This window comes from Leiobunum rupestre, chromosome 9 (assembly GCF_980474605.1).
Source record: "Leiobunum rupestre chromosome 9, qqLeiRupe1.1.hap1, whole genome shotgun sequence".
Classification (NCBI taxonomy): domain Eukaryota; kingdom Metazoa; phylum Arthropoda; class Arachnida; order Opiliones; family Sclerosomatidae; genus Leiobunum; species Leiobunum rupestre.
In genome coordinates, this window is record NC_143392.1 from 41,637,108 (window position 1) to 41,658,410 (window position 21,303).

General features: G+C 36.9%; 1 protein-coding gene across 1 annotated transcript; it reads right to left on the minus strand.

Moving 5' to 3' along the window:
• Positions 1–20,124: 20,124 nt before the first annotated feature.
• On the minus strand, positions 20,125–20,838 carry LOC149927832 (uncharacterized). Its single transcript, XM_090157869.1, has one exon. It carries the CDS (start codon positions 20,836–20,838, stop codon positions 20,125–20,127), a length of 714 nt encoding a protein of 237 aa, XP_090013995.1.
• Between the last annotated feature and the right edge of the window lie 465 nt (positions 20,839–21,303).

A 21,303-nucleotide genomic window follows, 5' to 3' on the forward strand; every position in this document is an offset into this window, starting at 1 on the left:
TTTTAAATTAGTTGCCATCTTTTAAGTTAGGAGCGCAGTAATTAACTTCGTTTCCCGCCAACAGGGTTTCATTTTAAAAAAGGCGTAATGGCATACTTATTCAAGGCCAGCACCAAACTGCGCGCGTTTATTAATTATACTATCGAAAATAATCAACTGGTTAATTCTGAATTGTTTAATTGGTAATATAATGAAAGATAGAAAGCAAGACACAGATTTTCTATTTGTTCTGCACAATTTAAACATAGCAATCCCAACTGACTCATTTTCAAAATTTTACTGACCAATTTCGGTTTTAAATGCCAATGATTTGAAATGTAATAAATGTTTCTGATAAGTATGACATTAGGTCATGTTTTGGGGTCATCATTTATTTATTATATAATAATAATAATAATAATTAATAATAATAATAATAATAATAATTGGCGTCTTGCTCTCGTCGAGTGTAGACGTCCGTTTTTCGCTCCGCGTTTCTATATTTTTTTCATCGGATAAGGCTTAGCGAGTGTAGTTTTCCGCCTTTCAGAGTTTTTGAAGCTGTATTAAGTTTGATGGCGTATCAAGCTGACCGGTAGGTTCGCCAATCGAAAGATCCGCCTGATAAACCAGGCAACCAGCGACCGTGTCCTCCAGAGATGACAAGGGAACACGCGGTCATCTTTGACTAACAACCAGAAATTTCTTCCATCCAATACATCGTTGCTAAAAACAACGTCATCGGTAAGTCCAATACCATTCATTGCCGACGTGTATCCAGAGGCTAAGTTTTAGCTTACGTTAGGACGCCGGAAATGGCCGAGGAGTTGGCCATGAACGGCATCGAGGTTAACAATGCCCTACTTAACGTGGAAAGGCTTACGAGAAGTGCCGAAAAAATCATTTTGTCAAATGTCATGCCCGAAGTACCAGCCGATTATCTAAAAACATTATTAAGCAGATTTGGAAAGGTGACATCCAAAATTACAAAAATTTACATAAATCCCGACCCAGAGTATGCAGAAATAGTAGGAGGTCCTTACTACAATTATAAAAGACAAGTTTTTATTCTCCTTCAAAAAGACCTACCAGAAAGAATAACCTTCAAACAAGAATACCAAATTTACGCCATTTTTCTAGAAAACGCCACTGCGAAATATTGAAATTTTTGCGATCGTAAAGGGCATAACATTGAAAATTGTTATAAGAAAAAAAATCTAGATAGGCTTAATCTAGAAAAATCTAATCAAGATGAAGAATTTGTAGATATCGAAATTATATCGAAGGTAAACACAGCTGATAACGAACAACAAATAGCGGCAAATGAGAATGAAGCAATAGAGTCCGATAAGGAAATTTTTTATAGCCCCGTTGGTAGGTCATCACAAACATCAAAAGCCAATAAAACAAGCTGGGCAGATATCATGTCATCTCCAAGCCAAAACTCCCAAGAAACAGTTTTTTCCCAACGTAATCAAGTAGATCTAATTTCACCCACAAAAAACAAAAGGTCCCTTGACAAAACAGCAGCAACTTCTAGTCTTGACGCTTCAGATGAAAATGTTGCGAAAAGGAAGAAGACACTATCTTTAGATCTTGCAGAAAAAAAAACAAAACAACAGTAACTTTTAACCAAAAACAATTATCACCTAAAAAAATGAAAACCTTTCTAGAGGACACCAGAGCACGAAAACAGCCAAAAACTTGTGCTTTAAAATATACAAGTAATCTAATCGAGCTAGCTAAACAAATAGAGGAAGAAATACTGTAAAAAGAAAAAGACCAAGCAGAAAAAATTAGACTGGTAACGCTCATAAAAAATCTTCGCAAATCCGAATCTTAAAAAAAAAAAAACAAACACTAAAACAAACTTTTATACTACTAATGAGAATAACGTTTTTAACCCACAACACTAGAGGATTAACAACCCCTATTGAATTCCTTACAGAAATTAATAACATGGAGCAGAAGAAAGTAACCTTTGCTTGTTGGCAAGAGACTTTCATTAATAAACATCCGTCCAATATCAGAGTCTCAATTCCGTACGTAACCCTCCTTACTGGTTGTACCAACCGTAGGGGTGGGGTTGGCTTCATTTACAATAAGAATTTTTATTTTAATAATGATATTAGTGTAAAAGTGTGTGACATAACAATTGGTTTTTGTCAAAGGATTTCATTACATTTTAGAATTTTAAACCTACAAATTGTTATTTACAATTGTTACGTTTCACAAGTTTATTTGGAGGTAATTAATTTAATAGAAGATGTAAGTAAAGACATTTCGAATATCAACCCCGACAACATTATGTTAATTGGGGACTTCAACCGCACGCTCTCACCAGTTCTTGATCGCATAAATACGTTCGAAACCAGAAAAAACGTCTGCCAATGCCTGCAAACTCTAATAAATGCTCACAACTTGAAGGACGTGTACCGAACAAGAAATCCAGATGGTAACACGATGACTTGGGCGAATAGTGGTGACCCAAACAAACAAGCTCGGCTAGACCATTTTTACATTTCACCAGGACTTTATCCCTTCGTCAAAAATATTCAAACTAGACTCGGTGGCGCTAGATCTGATCACCAGGGTGTGTATATGGAATTAGACTTACCAGCAGTAAATGAGAGTAGAAGTACGTCGGAAAATTGGTGCTTTAGTAATGCACTATTAAGAGATGAACACTTTATTAAAATAATTAAATATAATTCGAGTTACTGGATAAAAACTTTCCCCGATAGGGGAGCTGATAAACTAAAATGGGGGGAGTCGATAAAATATAAGATAAAATCACTAATAAAAGAATATACGTATAAATCGACAACTAAAAAGAATGACGAAATTGGCGACCTGTTAAAAAATCTCGAAAATGAAGATCTATCTGGTCTCGATAAGATCGTACTTACGAAAAGACTTGAAATTTTGCAAAACGAGAAAGCTGAGGCCATGATGGTCCGGGCGAATATTAATTTTTCGGTAGCTGCACAGTATTCTTGTTTCCAGTTAGCGGAAATTGAAAAATCCAAAGGAATTAATCGGTTGATGTCTGTAAAAAAAAGTTACGAACGAGATACTACCTCTGAACCCGAATTGTACCTGGAAATAAGAAAGTACTATGCTCACCTTTATGATGTTGAACCCGTCACGGACTGTTCTTCGTACATTGAAATTCATCCTCAGCTTAGCGATGAACAAAAAACTGGGTGTGAAGGCGATATTACGAAAAAGGAACTGTTAGAAGTTATAAACGGTTTAAAATCTGGCAAATCTCCCGGTGCTGATAGCCTCATTAGTGAATTTTACAAAATTTTTTGGTTTTTAATTGGCGATATTTTATACAATGTTTTTAATCATATTTTAAATCTCTCAAAAATTCCTAGCTCTTTCACGAGTGTGATAATAGTGTTAATTTTTAAGAAAGGTGATCCACTTGATTTGGGGAATTGGCGTCCAATTTCCCTGCTCAATGTGGACTACAAAATAATAGCGAAAATAATTGCTAATAGAATACGCGCTGTTATCCAATATGCAGTCCATGAAGACCAGACGTCCGGAGTACCAAATAGAACTATCTTTTCGAACTTAAATATTATGCGAGATATTATTCATTATTATAGTCAGAACTCGAGCGATAAACTTGCCATCGTTTCTTTAGAACAAACAAAAGCTTTTGACCGCGTCTCCCATAAGTACTTACTTTCTATTTTAAATCATATACACATTGGCAGCACTATCATTAATTTTATAAAAGTAATTTATTAGAGCGCCGAAGCACGCGTTAAAGTGAATAAAAATCTAACGTCTAAATTTCCAATAGAGAAAGGAATCCGCCAGGGGGATCCCCTTTCGGCTTATTTATTTGTTTTATCTATTGAGCCGTTTCTATGTCACTTGCGCGATAAACTATATGCTCATGGTGTTTGTTTGCCGTTTATACCTCGACCGTTGGTAGTTAGTATATTCGCAGATGATTTAAATAACTTTATTTCCACTGTTTCCGGTTTGACAATTTAAAAAATTGAATGTGCTAAGTATGCTAATGTAAGCAATGAATGCTAAAATTAATTTGAGTAAAAGCAGTGGGCTCTGGCTTGGTGCCTGGCGGAATCGCTTGGATTCACCGTTAGGCATCAAGTGGAGCAATTCTAGTATTCGTGCACTGGGCGTCGACTTCAATGTCGATGGCTCATGGCAAGATACGTTTTTCAAGCAAAAAAATTGCTCAATTAGATGAAAAGCTAGTCATTGCTATTGACATTAGCCCCGGCTATCCTATAAAGCTAGAACTCAGCTATGTAATATCGAACTTTCGAAGTTTTATTACCAACTTCCAATTTTAAAACACCCTACGGAATATTCAGATCCGGTAATGAAAAAATGTTTAAATTTTATCTGGGACTCTAATAAGCACTGGGTTTCTAGTGACGTAGTTGGCCAAACTGTCGATAGTGGCGGTTTAGGCCTTAAATCGTTAGATACACAATGGAGAGCCTTTACCCTGGAGAGGTTCAAAAAAATCTTGTCCAATGAGGCGCATAGCGTCGAAATTGCCTTTTTTGAGTTTTATATTTCTAAAAGCAATGTAAACAATATGAGTTTCCGCGTGTTTTCTTTAAAAAACATTGATTTTAAATTTGATTTTACCCCCGTTTTTATTATGATTGTATACAATTTTTAAAATCTATGAACCTAAGTTCGGAAAAACCCAATTGTTTTCAAAAATTTTTAAACTTAACCATACAAAATAATCCATTTCTAGAAAATTTACAATTTAATTATAATTGGTTTAATTTTAGAATTATCTTTATAAAACAGCTAATGAATTGTAACACTAGACAATTTTTAAATCCCTTTACAAACCCTGATTTCCAAATGTCGGTCCCAACTGTGCGAGCCCTTAATCGAGAATATGGCAATCTTGACAAAGAAATTTTACTTATTTTTCCGTAAAATGAAATACACTTGTGGGAAGAAGGTGAGCCAGATGAGAAAATTATGTAAAAATTAACAATTAAAAGTGGTGAAAAATCCAAATTAGTAACAGATTGTACAAAAAATGAACCTACGGAATTTAATGAAAACTTTATAAAACTTTAACCAACCTTAAAAGTTAATGAAACTCAAGAGTGTGAAGAAGTGATTACCAAAGCCGAATTAGACTCAGTTATTAAAAATCTAAGAACAAACAAATCACCCGGTCTAGAAGGACTAAATAATGAATTTTATAAACACTTTTGGCCTATTTTAGGACCAATTATTTTGAAAGTTTTCCTAACAGTGTTAAAGTTACCTGTTATTCCGAGCCCTTTCAGCATAGCAACAATTGTTTTGATTTACAAAAATGGTGATCCGAAGCTCTTGTCAAATTGGCGTCCAATTTCTCTTCTAAATGCAGATTTTAAAATTCTATCAAAATTATTAAGTAATAGAATTCGATCTAAAATTGATAAAATTATCCACCCGGACCAAACAGCTTGCATCTCCGGAAGGAATATTACTTCAAATTTAAATATCTTGCGTGACGTCATTCATCATTTTAGTTTTAACTCTAATCAACCAGCTGCCATCATTTCTCTCGACCAAGCGAAAGCTTTTGACAGAGTAAAACACAATTACCTCTTCGACATTCTTAATCACGTGGGCTTTGGCTCTATTATAAAAAAATTCGTTCAAGCAGTATATTCAAACGCAGAGGCTAAAATAAAAGTTAACAATATACTTTCAAGTAGAATCAAAATAAAGAAAGGAATTCGCCAAGGTTACCCTACGTCATGTTACCTGTTTAATTTATCGATTGAACCCTTTCTTTGCCACTTGCGACAAAGGCTTAACTTAGTATCAATACATTTGCCTTTTTTCACTTCTCCACTCACGAACTTGTCCTATATGGACGACATAAACGTTTTTATTTCATCGAATGAGGGTTTAGCGCTGCTCGAACGAGAGTGCTTAGCGTACAGTAATGTCAGTAACGCCAAATTCAACACGGGTAAAAGTTTTGGTTTGTGGCTCGGCTCATGGAGGGGCAGAACTGATAAGCCAATTAATATCAACTGGAGTAGTGATGAGATAAAAATCTTGGGTGTCACCTTTACTACCGAAGAAAACATTTTGAAACGTCACGCTGACCAGATAGCTGAAGAGACAGTCGATAAATTAAATAAAATATTAACGATATCAGAAAATATTTCATATAAAGCAAGAGCACAATTATGCAATATTTTTCTCAGTAAACTATATTATGTCCTTCCAGCGTTATTTTTATACCATAATTTATCAACCTCTCTTTTTAAAAAAATGAATAAATGTCGTTTGGTCAAATGAAAAACACTGGGTTAATCTAGATGACGTCAAACAGAAAACAACACTCGGGGGTTTCGGCCTCCAAGAATTATCCACTAGATGGAAAAACTTCGCCTTAATCAAATTTCAAAGATTAAATCAGTGTCTTTGTCACCCAATAGAGGGCTCCTTCGTCAGTTTTTACTTACCAAATTCAAACGTATATAGAATAGGTCTGGAAGTTTTTGCCTTTCCAAAAATTGAACTTAAATTCGAATTTCTTCCTAAATATTACCAAGACCTCTTCGATTTCTGGAAGACAGTTCCAATCCGGTTAAAGAAGCCTACAGATCTAGATAATTTTTTAAAACTCCCTATTCTATATAACCCTTTTCTTGAAATTGAATTTTACCGCCCTAAGTAGAAAACTCCTGGTTTTAGATTATTAAAGGACATTTTCAATAGAGACAGTTTAAATTTTAAAAATCCTTTTTTAAACAAAGGGTTAAGAGCATGCACAGAAAGAACTTTAACTAATCAATACTTAAAAATTGTTAAAAAATGTAGCGAAGTTTTTATATTACAAGAACTGGCAAATTCGGGCCTGATAGTCAACAAACGAAATGAAACAAATTTGTTATTATGTTTAAACGAACAAATTATTCCTCTAGAAAAAATTAGTAAACAGGTTTTTAAAAATTATTTATCTCCAAATTCTGAAAACTTAATGAATAAAATTCTAAAATACCAACAAAACATTGAAAATATTAGTAACAATATAAACCCTGTATGGTATCACAGTTTTTTCCCAAGGGAAAATAACATTCTATGGAGAATTGTAACCCAAAACATAACTACACCTATCTTAGCTCAAATGCTGTATAACCTCAGTGCCATCTGCCCCTTTTGTGAAAACTCCCGTGGAACTTTAAAAAACATATTTTTTGATTGTGTGATAACTAATAATTTTTTAAATGCGATTCTAGTTTTTATAAAACATTTTGAACCTGAATTTAACTTGGAGAAATATTATTACTGGTTGTATTTTAGCGAAAAAAAATATTTATACAGATTGTTAAATATAATCTTTAGTATAGCAAAACTCGCAATTTACTTTTGTTACCACTTACGTATGAACACAAAAGAAGTAAATCCAACCTTAATGTTGTACTCCTATTTTATTAAGAATTTTTTTTTTTTTGTTTATCGGAATACTAGTTCTCCAAAAAATATGAGCACTCAGTTTTTAACGAATTGTTAAAATCAGGGATTTGTGATTTTGAATCACAAAAACTGTATATGAAAATTTTATTGTAAACGCCGGTCTTTTTTTTTAAATTTTGTTATACTTCAAATTGCTTGTATGTAATTGATTTTTGTTTTAAATAAACGCCTACTCGCCTTTAAGTAGGCTTAAAAAATAATAATAATAATAATATAATAGTCGTCAGTAAAAGGATACGCGTCGCTTTTCGCTCCGCGTTTTTTAGCACTTAAACCTAGTTTTTAGTTCCACATCGAGATATATATATCGAAGTGGGACTATTGCTATGGACGGATTGTCGTTAAGTTAGTGTGTTTGTGTGTTTGTTGTGGAAAAGCGACGACACGGTAGATGGAGCTGTGAAAAATAATTTATTAATATAATTTATATTGCTGGCCTGGCCGGGTTTCGAACACAGACAGCCGCTCGCCGCGTAAACTCTAATAACCCACGGCCTACCAACCTAGCCACGCCGTCTTCAATAAACATTCGCTTGAAATTTTACCGTTGAACAGTTTTTTTCTTCCATTGTGGGCGGGACGAAATTTTGCGTTTACTCGAAAGCGGGACAAGTAGATTGTTAACTAGTAGTGCCCGTAAAGGCAGGAGAGCGCGCCGCTGACGGTGCAGTCTGCGGATCGGACTGAGGATTTGCGGACAGCCATATTCCGTTCTCTTTTCGTATCACATAGGCTTTTTCGCCCGTCAATTTTCTCCCTCGCCCCTGAATCGCGAAGCCCCGCTGACGGTGCGGTCTGCGGGTCGGACTGGGGATTTGCGGACAACCATATTCCGTTCTCTTTTCGTATCACATAGGCTTTTTCGCCCGTCAATTTTCTCCCTCGCCCCTGAATCGCGAGGCCCCGCTGTGGTGCGGTCTGCGGGTCGGACTGGGGATTTGCGGACAACCATATTCCGTTCTCTTTTCGTATCACATAGGCTTTTTCGCCCGTCAATTTTCTACCTCGCCCCTGAATCGCGAGGCCCCGCTGACGGTGCGGTCTGCGGATAATAAGTGTGGCACTTTCTTATCGAAACCGTGTTTGGTCAAAAGTAGGAAGTGTGGCACTTTCTTATTGAAACCGTGTATGGTCAGAAGTAATAAATAAGTGTGGCACTTTCTGTAGCGGTACAAGTAGATTGTTAACTAGTAGTGCCCGTAAAGGCAGGAGAGATAGATCCGTTAGACATTGCAGCAGAAAGCATATAATATTATATAATAATAATAAGTGTGGCACTTTCTTATCGAAACCGTGTTTGGTCAGAAGTAATAAATGCGGCACTTTCTTATCGAAACCGTGTATGGTCAGAAGTAATAAATAAGTGTGTCACTTTCTTATTGAAACCGTGTATGGTCAGAAGTAATAAGTGTGGCACTTTCTTATGGAAACCGTGTATGGTCAGAAGTAATAAATAAGTGTGGCACTTTCTTATGGAAACCGTGTATGGTCAGAAGTAATAAATAATTGTGGCACTTTCTTATCGAAACCGTGTATGGTCAGAAGAAATAAATAAGTGTGGCACTTTCTTATCGAAACCGTGTATGGTCAGAAGAAATAAATAAGTGTGGCACTTTCTTATCGAAACCGTGTATGGTCAGAAGTAATAAATAAGTGTGGCACTTTCTTATGGAAACCGTGTATGGTCAGCAGTAATAAATAAGTGTGGCACTTTCTTATCGAAACCGTGTATGATCAGAAGTAATAAATAAGTGTGGTACTTTCTTATTAAAGGGAGAGTGACCGAAAAAAACAGTTGGTCTCATTCGATAGAACTCTTTAACGCGCACGCAGTGCCGTTAATTTCCGCCCCATCCGACCAACCCCCTTAAAGGGAGAGTTACCGGGAAAAAAGTTGATTTCATGAGGGTGAGCGGTGGCCACTCTTTAACATAGGATGGTGAATTTTATTTCAAACAATAGGAAATCACATGGGCCCAACAGATTTTTTATTAGTTTGCCCACCCGGGTCAGCTGATGGTGGGCGGCATCCACTCTTTAACTAAGGGTGGCAATTTATTTATAAAAAGATAATAAATCACGTAGCCTCATTGGCTTTTGTATTAGTTTGCCTACCTGTGTCTACTAAGGGTGTATATATTTGTCCACTCTAATACACTGATGTGGAACTAATATTACGGCCTGGGCCGACTTGTTCTCTATGTACAGTGCCGGATTTTATATCTTTTGAAAGAGGTAACTTCCGTGCTTTCGGAGCATGTATTTTTCATCGTGTTCCGTTATATTTTGAGTAACTATCATAAACTTTACAGTTGTTAGGTTTTCCGTTTTTCCCCTTTTTAGGCCCGAAGGCTTTTGAAAAGTCGGTTTTTTTATCTCGCGAGCGCGCGGGCGCGCAGAATTGATTTTTCAATTCTCGCGCTAGCGTCGTCTTTTGTCCGCGGTTTTTTTATTTTTAATAAAGTGCTACTGGTTACGTGACGGCGTATTTCTCAACTCCGGACTATTATGGCTTCGCATTCCGATACCACCAAATCTTCTGGTGCCTATCCACAGTTCACCAACAGTGGACAACACTATCCTCCACAACATTTCACCGATATGACTACACTTAATTTCAACAAAAAACCTTATCACAACATTACCCAGAAGCCTTATAACTACTTTCAAAACAAACAACGACCACAGTTCAACAACAACGTTATTCCTAACAAAATTCCTCAACCTCAAGCAACCTCTCGCCGCCAGGCCGTGGTATTTGAAGGTGTTCCTCAAATTCCCAAAATTTACTACTACCGTGCCATTAACTCAACGCTACAAACTCCAAACGCTGCTGTCTTTATTCAAAAGCATTCGAACAACAAAGTTTGGGCCTATCTAAAAGATGAATCTTTCGTCACCAAGTTGGTTGCTTCGGGTTTTGATGTCCACGGCATACATACATCGTGCCGCAGCCTAATCAGAACCTCCACCAAACTCACCATAAGTGGTCTCTGCCCAGAAGTACCCCACGATTTTATTACAACAATGCTCGAGCGCCACCGATATTATTTATATCGCTTCTACCTCTGACGTCCCTGGTGAATTTTTCTTCACGGGCAATCGCCAGGCCTTCTTCATTCCTGATCAAGACAATCGTTTACCCACAAATATTGCCTTCGAATACGATAAAATTCCATATACAATGTTCCTTCTCTTGGGAGAAGATAAGTGCGACAAATGCAACCGCAGGGGTCACACTGCGGAAAGATGCCACTCTAAATTACCTAACATTGCTGATCACGATGGTAATACATCGGTAAAAAGAATAGCTTCCAACCCGGCGGATGAACCTTCCATCATTCCCGCGCCTCAATTACCTACTGACGGGGAACTCGCGACTTCTTCAGCCGAAAATGCCGACAGTACATGGATCACAGTACCATTTCGCGAAAACAAAAAATCTCGGTTGGTAACTCGTCCGACCATTGTTCAAAATATAACGCAAAATCCGTTTGCGCCTCTCAATAACGCCCCCTACGACACAGACACGGATCTCTCCGTCCAACCTATTGACTCCCAAGTATCCCCAACCAACCGACACCAAACCTACCGAGCGTACAACCAGTACTATTGAACTCAAAATCAAAAATACCGAACCTAAAACTGGAACCACCGTACCCGAACCCAAGACTAACGAACCTGAAGCCAAGACTAACGAACCCGGAAACAATACGTACGAACCCGCATGCAATCCTAAAGAACTCGACACCCAGACCACCGACCCCGAAATCAAGACCTCCGACCCCGAAACCAAGACCACCGACTCTAAAACCAAGCCCACCGAATACGAATCCATCGAGTCATCGCTCAGTACAACTCATTTTCAACTCTCCGCTTCACAATTAACCACACAGGACGGTCAACTACCTCGAGCCCCGGAAAATTCAACTTCGGCTGACGATATGCCGCCCTCATCAAGGAGATCGCGCTCCACTGGGCATCCCTTAACTAAGGAACGCCTCGTCGATTTCCTGGAGAAGAAAGTTGAACCATCACTCGATTCCTCGTGCCCTCAACTATCTCTATCTCAGACCCAACCACCCTCAACGTCGGATACGCCAATCTCTGCACCGACCTCCTCGAAGAACAACATTACGGATACTTCGCCTCCTGGTAATTTCATCGCGAAAAAGAACGCTCTAGACCCTGAAACTCTCGAGGAATTTCTCAACACGATCAAAGGAAAAAAAAAAGAACTTTCGCGATTTGGTTCTTACATACACCAAGAACATCCCCGGTTTACTACTCCAACTGGAGGAAAAACGAAAAACTGTTTCAAGGAGACTAGCGACCTTGATTAATAACATCAAAAATAAGTATTAACTTTAAGTTCTTCATCTCAACCTCCCTTTCTTTACTTTTACACGAAATTTATCTCAATTTTACTTTATTAAATTTTAATGAACTTAAGTATAGCCACACACAACGTTCGGGGTCTACGAAACCCCATCGAATTTATTAAAGAAATCAACTTTCTAAAACTTCACAACATAAACGGTACATTCACTGTGACGGACTTCTTGGATGTTTCCCGTGGATACGTCCAAAGGTCCATAATAAATTTCCCCACCTCCAATCTCGCTGTAGCCCTCTACAATGTTTATATAAGTCAGTCTGACAAACAAGCTATATCTGCCCTTCAATTGATTATGTCCGATATTCTGGACAACCATTTTAATAACTACATAATTCTTGTCGATTTTAACTGTGTCCTAGATGCTGTGAATGACCGTGTGAACTCGGTGGAGCATCGCCCCAAACTCTCACGTGAACTCTCTGCCCCCATTAAATCCCTAAATCTTATTGACATCTCGTCCACCCAACGCGATCTATATATGACTTGGACAAACCCAGCAAATGTCTCTATAAAAGCTCGACTCGACCGTATATATGTCTCCTCGTCTCTTGTACCCTTTGTTCACGAGATTAGGACTCTGGATGGAGGTTCAAACTCAGACCATAAAGCGGTCGTTCTTACATTAAAAATTCCTAACCTCACCCAAGATTTTAAAAATGTCTCAGATCTTTTTGTTTTCAATAACTCTCTCTTAAAAGATGATACTTTCCAACGCCTATTTAACCAATTTATAATCTCTGAGTCTCAAACTTTCCCTGGACTTTGCCAGGAAAGTTTACACTGGTGGGATGTGCTCAAATCGAAAATTAAAATGTTTGTCAAAGAATACTCGTTTAAGTCCAGTCAGAACGATACCAATGATTTGATAATCATCCAAAACAAACTTCTAAACCCAAACATATCTATTAACGAACGAACCAAACTAGAAACACAACTTCGCTCTCTTGAAACCAAAAAATCCGAGGCTTGTCTCATTCGCTGTAAAATAAATCATCAAACACTCTCCAACACACCATCCAGTTACCTTTTTAATCTCGAACACTCTAAAAAAAGTATAAACAACATACAATCCATCCGCAAACCAAATGGCAACCTAACATCCAACCCACTAGAACAAATACAGGAAGCCTCAAAATTTTACGCCAACCTCTTTGAAAAATCAGACATAAGCGATACGCTCGTTACAAATTACATAAACATAATCCCTAAGATTAATAATATTAATCAAATAGATAGTAACAAGGACTTAACTCTAGAAGAAATGGATAACGTTGTCAAATCGTTAGAACTAAACAAATCACCTGGTTCGGATGGAATAACGAATGAACTCTTAAGATTTATGTGGCCAAACATTCGACTAATTTTCTACCCAATTTTCCAGGCTTCTATTAAATTTAACAAACTCCCAGAAAGCTTTACAACCTCAGTTATCACACTAATTTACAAAAAGGGAGACCCCCTAATCTACAAAATTTCCGCCCAATTTATTTACAAAATAATGATAGTAAACTGCTCTCTAAGTGCTTTTCCAATAAATTATCACCAAGCCTACAACAAATCATACATGAAAATCAAACTTATTCACTACCCAATAGAACCATTCATAGTAACATAAATAGCATGAGAGACATTCTTGATTATATATCAGACAATCCAAATCAAGAGTTGGCCGTTGTCTCGCTCGATCAAGCGAAAGCATTTGACGAGTAGACCACGGATATCTCCTCAGTATTCTCTCTCATATTGGAATCACCGGACATCTCCTCCAATACATACAAATGAGCTACAACAGCGCGGCGGCGCGTCTTAAAATAAATGGTTCGCTTACCTCTAAATTTCCAGTTAAATCGGGAATTAGACAAGGAGACCCTCTCTCTAGCCTACTATTTATACTTTCTTTAGAACCTTTCTTGTGCCACTGTAGAGAAACCCTAGCCGATTTCAGCTTTAGACCTCCAATACTATCCACTGCTCTCGTCTACCTTGGCTTCGCCGATGATCTAAACATCTTTATATCTAAGAATGAAGGCTTTACCGTTCTTAAGAATGAGATCTCACGTTACTGCAACGTCAGTAACGCTCGTTTTAACATGCAAAAGAGCAACGTATTATGGCTAGGAGGTTAGTTTAATAGAACCGACACGCCGTTATATCTCATTTGGTCCAATGAAAAATTAAAAATCTTAGGAATTGAATTTGCACCATTTAAAAATTGGCAAGAAAATATAATCTTAACTTTCCTCGATAACCTAAAAACCAAATTAATGGCGAAATCCAACATCGTTGAGAATCTTTCCTATGAGAGTAGAGCACTTCTATGCAATAATGAACTTTCGAAATTATGGTACTTCCTACCATGTATCTTTCTTCCACATTCTTTCGAAACTAAAATAATTTCCACCTGTAGCAAATTTATATGGAATGTTAAAAAACATTGGCTGCCCTTAAACGTAATTTGCCAACCGAGCAAAAACGGTGGAATCGGACTATCAGACTTACCAGCCCAAAAACACAAATTTCCCCTTCAAACAATAAAACGTATCCTTTCTACTCAGTACCAAGCCGAAACCGAATTATTCATGTACAACGTAAAACAAAGCAACCCCCATAGCTACGACATTGAAGCCCTACTTTATAAAATGCCTCTCAACAAAACAAACACTCAAAAATTCTATTGCTCTATCTTAAATACCTGGAGAACCCTTGGACCAATCACGCGACCCCCAAACACCTTCGATGAAATACTAAAAGAACCGCTCTTCAATAACCCATATATTGAGATAAACCTCGGTATAAACTGGTCAGAAGCAAACATACGCCATGTATCAGACATTATAAACCACTCTGAACGACGCATAAAATCTGCTGAAGATATATTTCCTAACACCTCACATAAGACCAGAAGCGCCAATGCGCAGCTAGTTACTATAGCCGCACAGCTAAACCGCCTCTGTCCCTCTATCAACACTAAGCTCAGAACCCAAAATCACTCAAATCAAAAAATAAATATTCACAATCGTTTTTTTCAAGGAAAAACAGACCACACACTTATCCCATTTCTCACTACCTCAAAATCCCAAATTTCTAAATCATGTTCAAAAAATTCCCCAACCTTTGACAAAATCCCCAAGATAGTACATATCGAAGAATCAGATTCTATAAATTGGTTTATAAGCTGGCTCAATACCTTTAACTCGCAGGAAAACAATCTAATTTATAGACTTTTCTTTGGAAAAGTCATTACCCCAAACTCGGCCTCCCATTTCTTTACTGACTTCTTAAAACATTGTCCACTTTGCGGAGATTGCGTAGCAGACTTCGAACATATTTACATCAAATGTAAAACAACTATAAAATTTCTCAACTACACTGAAACAATAATACGAAAATTTGATACTAGCTTCTATCTAAATGAAAAAAATTACTGGCTTTTAGACAACCGAAAAGACGATAAATTTATCATTAAATGCCTAATTCTAACCACCGCAAAACTCACAATCTACTCCCTCTCTCTATGTTATGAAACACTAGCTAACCCAATTCACTCACTTAAAAATAGATACAAAAACAAAATCGATCACTTTGTCATATCGGAACTATACAAAAAGAACCTTAATCTAAAAAATGTTTTTCACGAACTAAACCGTCTAGGATACGATGAAATTGATCCTGGATAAGGATCAACTCAGACAACCTAAAAATCGCTTCATTAACCTTTCTAAATTAAATAAGTATCTCAATCAAAATATTTTAATCCTTTATTAAGTATGTAGTATAAGAATCTTAGACGTGGAATATTAACTTGAAATGTGTAAAAATATTAACTTAAAAGATGTAAAACAATTTAAACTTTAAACTTAGAAAATGTAAAACTTTAAACTTTGAATTTGTAAAGTGTAAAAATTTAACTTAAAAAGTGTAAAACTTTAAATTTTAAACTTTAAATTTGAAAAGGGTAAAACTTTAAACTCAAAATGAGTAAATATTGAACCTCAGTGTGTTAACATTTAATATGTGAATAACGAAATTGTAAACTCAATATGAAAAACTACAAACCTTGAATATGTTTAGGTTTATAATTTAATAATACGAACTGTAAATATGCACCTCTCCAAAAAAAATAATAATAATAATAATAATAATAATAATAATAATAATAATAATAATAATAATAATAATAATAATAATAATTTATTTATTCTTTACTTGCGAAATTACTGAATGGTTTTAAATCGGGTATCAGCAATGATTGCCCTTTTTATCCCCAATTTTATACTAAAAGACAATTTATTTTTATATTGGGTTAACGATAGTAGCGATTTTGAATATGGTAATTGTATAATACTGATTTTAAACATTTGTAAATTAATAATTTATTTTACTTACCAAAATGCAATGAATACCAATGAACCGAACGTCAAATTAAAAATAAATTAAAATTTAAAACAACTACATTTTTTGTTGGAAATGCCCACCACCAGTTTGAAAACAAGCATGGGCCAGTCAGAAAATACTTCTTCAACTCTGGAATAATATCTCAATCTTCTATAAAGCGTTGCCTCAGGTTCTTAACGTCTCGTTCTTCAGTCTTGTATATGCTTAGTCTTTCAAATAATCCTAGATAAATAATTCGATAGGGTAAGAATATTTAGATCGGATCTTCCAAGCATTTGCTTCACCTCAAAGGAAACTAAACCGGTTGATATCTTACATCGCTTTAAAATTTCTACACAATGGCGTATCAACGTTGTTCTTATTTGGATGGCCAATTGAAATTTCTATTATAAAGTTCTAAACCATTACTTAGACTATTTGTTGCCGTGTTCTTATATTACATAAAGTTTTTTTGTTGGATGTTTGCTCAATCAACAGCTAGAGCTAGAATTATAACTCCTATCTGTACCACGTCATCAAAATTAGGTGTGTGTTCAACCCTCAAAACAGTAACATTATTTTATGTATTTCAAGTATAGGTATATTCTAAATTTCTTAAGCCCTTAAGTCAGGCGATTCAAAACTATTCAACTGGCTGAGCCACCGTGTTTATCATTATTTATGTCATAAGAAACTAAAGGACATAAGGGTGACACTACAATTAACGTTAATATATCACCAATACCCAACTTAATTTTTTTCGTGGAATGCAAAAGGGTTTCGTATTTGTTGTTTCCTTAATGATGAACCAATAGGACCACTACTTTGTTTTCACGCGTAAACACTTGAACGATTTGATTGAATTGTATTTACAAAATCGAAAAAATACACCTACATGTTAGTTTTATACTTGTGTAATCATCTCAAAATTATAGTTTGAAATTTTCTAAAAGAAGCATGTAACTACTTAGTACTTCGCTGTTTTTTGCGCAATTGGGAAGGAATATGATAATCATCCACATATTCTTTGAATCGAATAGAAACTCATTTCTTAGGCCACAAGGAGTAGAGACTGTGGCTCAACCTTATTTTCTTAGAATGCAGAAATCATTTTCTGCGGGGTGCCTGCATTCTCCGATAAGCGGGGGGCCCGAGTTGATAACCTCGCTAACCTTGCGCTGACGACGGTGCTGAATGTAGAGTTTAAAACCAGTTAAACAATTATTTCCGTGCATTAATTTTATTAAATGATGCAAAGATCAGGTAAAATATAATAGGGTTGGACCAAATTGGAAATATAATTTCCATTTTCATGGTATATCCAATTACTTAAAAATTATTTAAATTTAAGCTAGTAGTTAACAAAAAAATATAATGAAATTTACAGCTCTAATACAACTTGTAGAAAAAGCTTAAATTCCCCTTGCATAACGTAAATCAAACCAACATTCTGGGGTTTAATGAAGTGAACTTATTTGGAGAAAATAAAATTTTGATCAATATCGCTTTTATTTTGATTTTTTCAACTCGACTATTATAAGACAACTATAGCAAATATAATGGAGACACAAAGTCAAGTAAATAATTCAGGAAAAAATAAACCACAACACTTCCACTGATTTAACCCGGCCACCTCACTAGTCGCTAGTTGACTAAGGGCTCTTTGGTTTGCTTAGCTTACTTTTTATTTTTATTTATTTGTTATTAATTATATGTTTGATATTATAGAATCAGATATTCAATCTAGACGTTCTTCTTTGAGGTTAACTTTCTGCGGCTGGTTGCTAGCTACTTTCGTTCTGATGAAAGCTTATTCTGGAAATTTAAAAGGAACACTTATCGTCGAAAAAGGGTCTTTCCTAATTACAGTCGAAGACTTGGTCGCCAGAAAAGACTTGATTTTGAATATTGTTAATGAAACGCATTTAACTGACTTGATTGAGGTAATACATTTTAGCAATTCATGTTTAAATAATCTTATCAATTAATAACTATTTACGGGGCCATTAAGGAATGACAAGCTTACTTAGTCGTTATAAGATTGCAACATAGAAAATTTATTTAAAAACTAATTAACACATCAGGCCCCCCACGATTTTCCTGAAACCGTTATTTACATTAAAATATATGTAACGGTTACACGATTAAAAGAAACCATCGACTCGCGTTTAACTAAAATTTCATCCTCATTAGAAAAAAAACTTTGCGGCACTGGCAGAGTTTTAGTAAAAGATGTCCAACACCAAATAAAATTGACGTGACTTTGAGGATAAATTCACGTTTCGCTGGAACTAATTCAGTAATGTTGCCAGGCATAGGATGAGTAAGCTCCCATCTGGAGAAAGTTGGGTTCCTTCTTGGAAGAAGTTCACCAGAAATCGAGTCTATTAACATAAATATAACATTCTACTATGAGTGAAGGTCGCATTTAATGTTGGTAGTTTACAAATCATTACGATCTGTTTATTCTTCCCAAATTGGGTGCAGAAATGCGGAGAAAATGAGCGGCAGGCACAACGAAACTACCAATGCAAAAATCATGCCGATGCAAATAAAACCATTCGTAGGTAAAACAGGCAAATGGTTTCGCTACGTTACCAAGTCTTTAAATTTTATTTGAATCTGGTATTGGCAGATAGCGTTTAGCTTCATAAGTAATTTGTACAACCATAAGTTAATGATACCTCTAAGTAGACAAATAAGCCCTTTCAAGGTGGAATCTTTGTCCAGAAAATGTGATGTCAAACCTTGTCTCTCCGATTCCCGCGAAAGTGAAAGATTTGAAAAATATCTCGGACCCAGTGCCGCTGTGCGGTCGAGAATAAAACTATATTGGGCAATACACTCTTTTACGCGCGTTTTCCCCCATCAAGGATCCCTCCCACGATTTCCTCCACAGGCAGTCGCCATAGACGTACTGCACGTAGCTCTCCAGTAGAAATGTCTTTCCCCCAAAACCCGTTCTCTGGCTTGCAGTACGGTAATGGCATCATCACATGAAATACGCGCATTAAAGAAACGTTCTTTGGCCTCGGCGGGGGGAACGAATTTTCTAAGGGAATACCGAAATTTATCTCTTTTGGGGAAGCTCAAGCCAGCCTTGCACCAAACGGGATTAAAGAAACGTCAGCTTTGGCAGTTCCAAGTGTATGTTAAGGCTACTTTGATACGCAGTACGGAGATATATAGGTCGATTTGGACAAGCATATCCGCCATAGGCAGCATAGCCATTTGTCTACTTAGAGGTATCATTAACTTATGGTACAACGAATGACATTGAGTCATTCTATGTGAAATCGAGAGGTTGGGAGGCACTACCGCACCGATTTTTACACGAATTTTTTGTGTGAATGAAGGCTTGAAATAATGTCAATTTCCAAATTAATGCCCTCTAGCTGAAAAATTGGGGGTTTTATGATCTATGGAAATTTACACACAACGAAGGCTTCGCGGCCGCAAAAATTTGACCATAACTCGCAGAGAAATTACCCAATAAAACTAAAAAGGATTAACTTTGTTTTGTCGTGGGTCGAAGAAACAGGACTGTTCGCAACTTAAGGGTTATAAAAATGTTTATTACAACTGGATCATATTGAAGTCAATTTACAAAGTCAAGGTATCAATTATTTTGACATTAGCTTATATATCAAATATTAAAAAACATAATTCATTTAAATTAAGCAACGTTATACATAAAAAACCCAGTTACAAATATAAATTCTAAAAAACAATAATATTTACATTGCTTTAAACTATAGTTCTTTTTATTTTATATTTGGAACCTAACATTCTCCCATCTCTTGAAAAGTATAGTTTAATTTTCAACACTAGTCTAAAGGTAGAGGACACAGTTTGACAATTGGTCATTTAAATTGGTTTTCTGCTGTTTTTACTGTCACGACTCGTGTGCAGTTGTCTAAACCGGCATGTACTTCGATGATTCGACCCATTCTCCATTTTGTGGGCGGCATGTGTTCCTCTTTGAGTAATACCAGATCACCGACCCTGAGGTTTGGAGTCGGGGATGCCCATTTTGGTCGCTGCTGTAGTCGAGACAAGTACTCTTGACTCCAGCGCCGCCAGAAATGCTGTAGTAGTCTTTGTCCAAGTTGCCAGCGTGACAGTCGGTTCAGTTTTTCAGAGGTTAGGTCTGGTTCTGGAACGGCGGTCAATGGACCACCAATAAGAAAGTGCCCAGGGGTTAACGCAGACAGGTCACTCGGATCAGCGCTTAGAGACGTCAAAGGTCGTGAATTGAGACAGCTTTCAATCTGGCAAAGTAATGTTTGAAACTCCTCGATGACGCTTTTCAGGTGGAATTTTAACGACTTGACTCCAGCTTCCCAGAGCCCTCCGAAATGTGGTGCTACTGGTGGGTTGACATGCCACTGGAAACCTTCTTCGGCCGACCAGGTGTTGATTCGAGCGTTATTGGACGTTGTAGATATGAACTTCATGAAATCTTTTAATTCTCGTGCTCCTATGAAGTTAGAGCCGCAGTCGCTATATATGTGTGAGCATTTCCCTCGTCGGGCGATAAAACGTTTAAGAGCGGCAACGAACGCTTCTGTCGACATGTCACTCACCAACTCCAAATGTAGGGCTCGGGTCGTGAAGCATGCAAAAAGTGCTACGTATCACTAGAACGTCTTCTGTCCACGTCCTTTTAAGACTGAGTGTGAACGGACCAGCGTAATCCACACCACAATTAAGGAAGGCTCGACCTGGATTTACTCGTACTGCTGGGAGGTACCCCATGAGTTGCTTCGCAGTTGCTGCTTGCTGCCGGATGCATCGGACGCAACGTCGTATATGGAATTGTACGGCGTCCCGTATACCAAAAATCCAGAACTTACGTTGGAGAACAGTTATCAATAGCTGCGGTCCTCCATGCAGATGCTTGATATGCTCATGATTTATTATCAGGTCAGTGAGCTTGCTTCTTCTAGGTAGCAGAATTTGGTGGATCTTGTTGGTTGGCAGGTTGGCGTGATGCAGGCGACCTCCAGCCCTAATAATTCCCCGTTGATCTAGAAACGGAC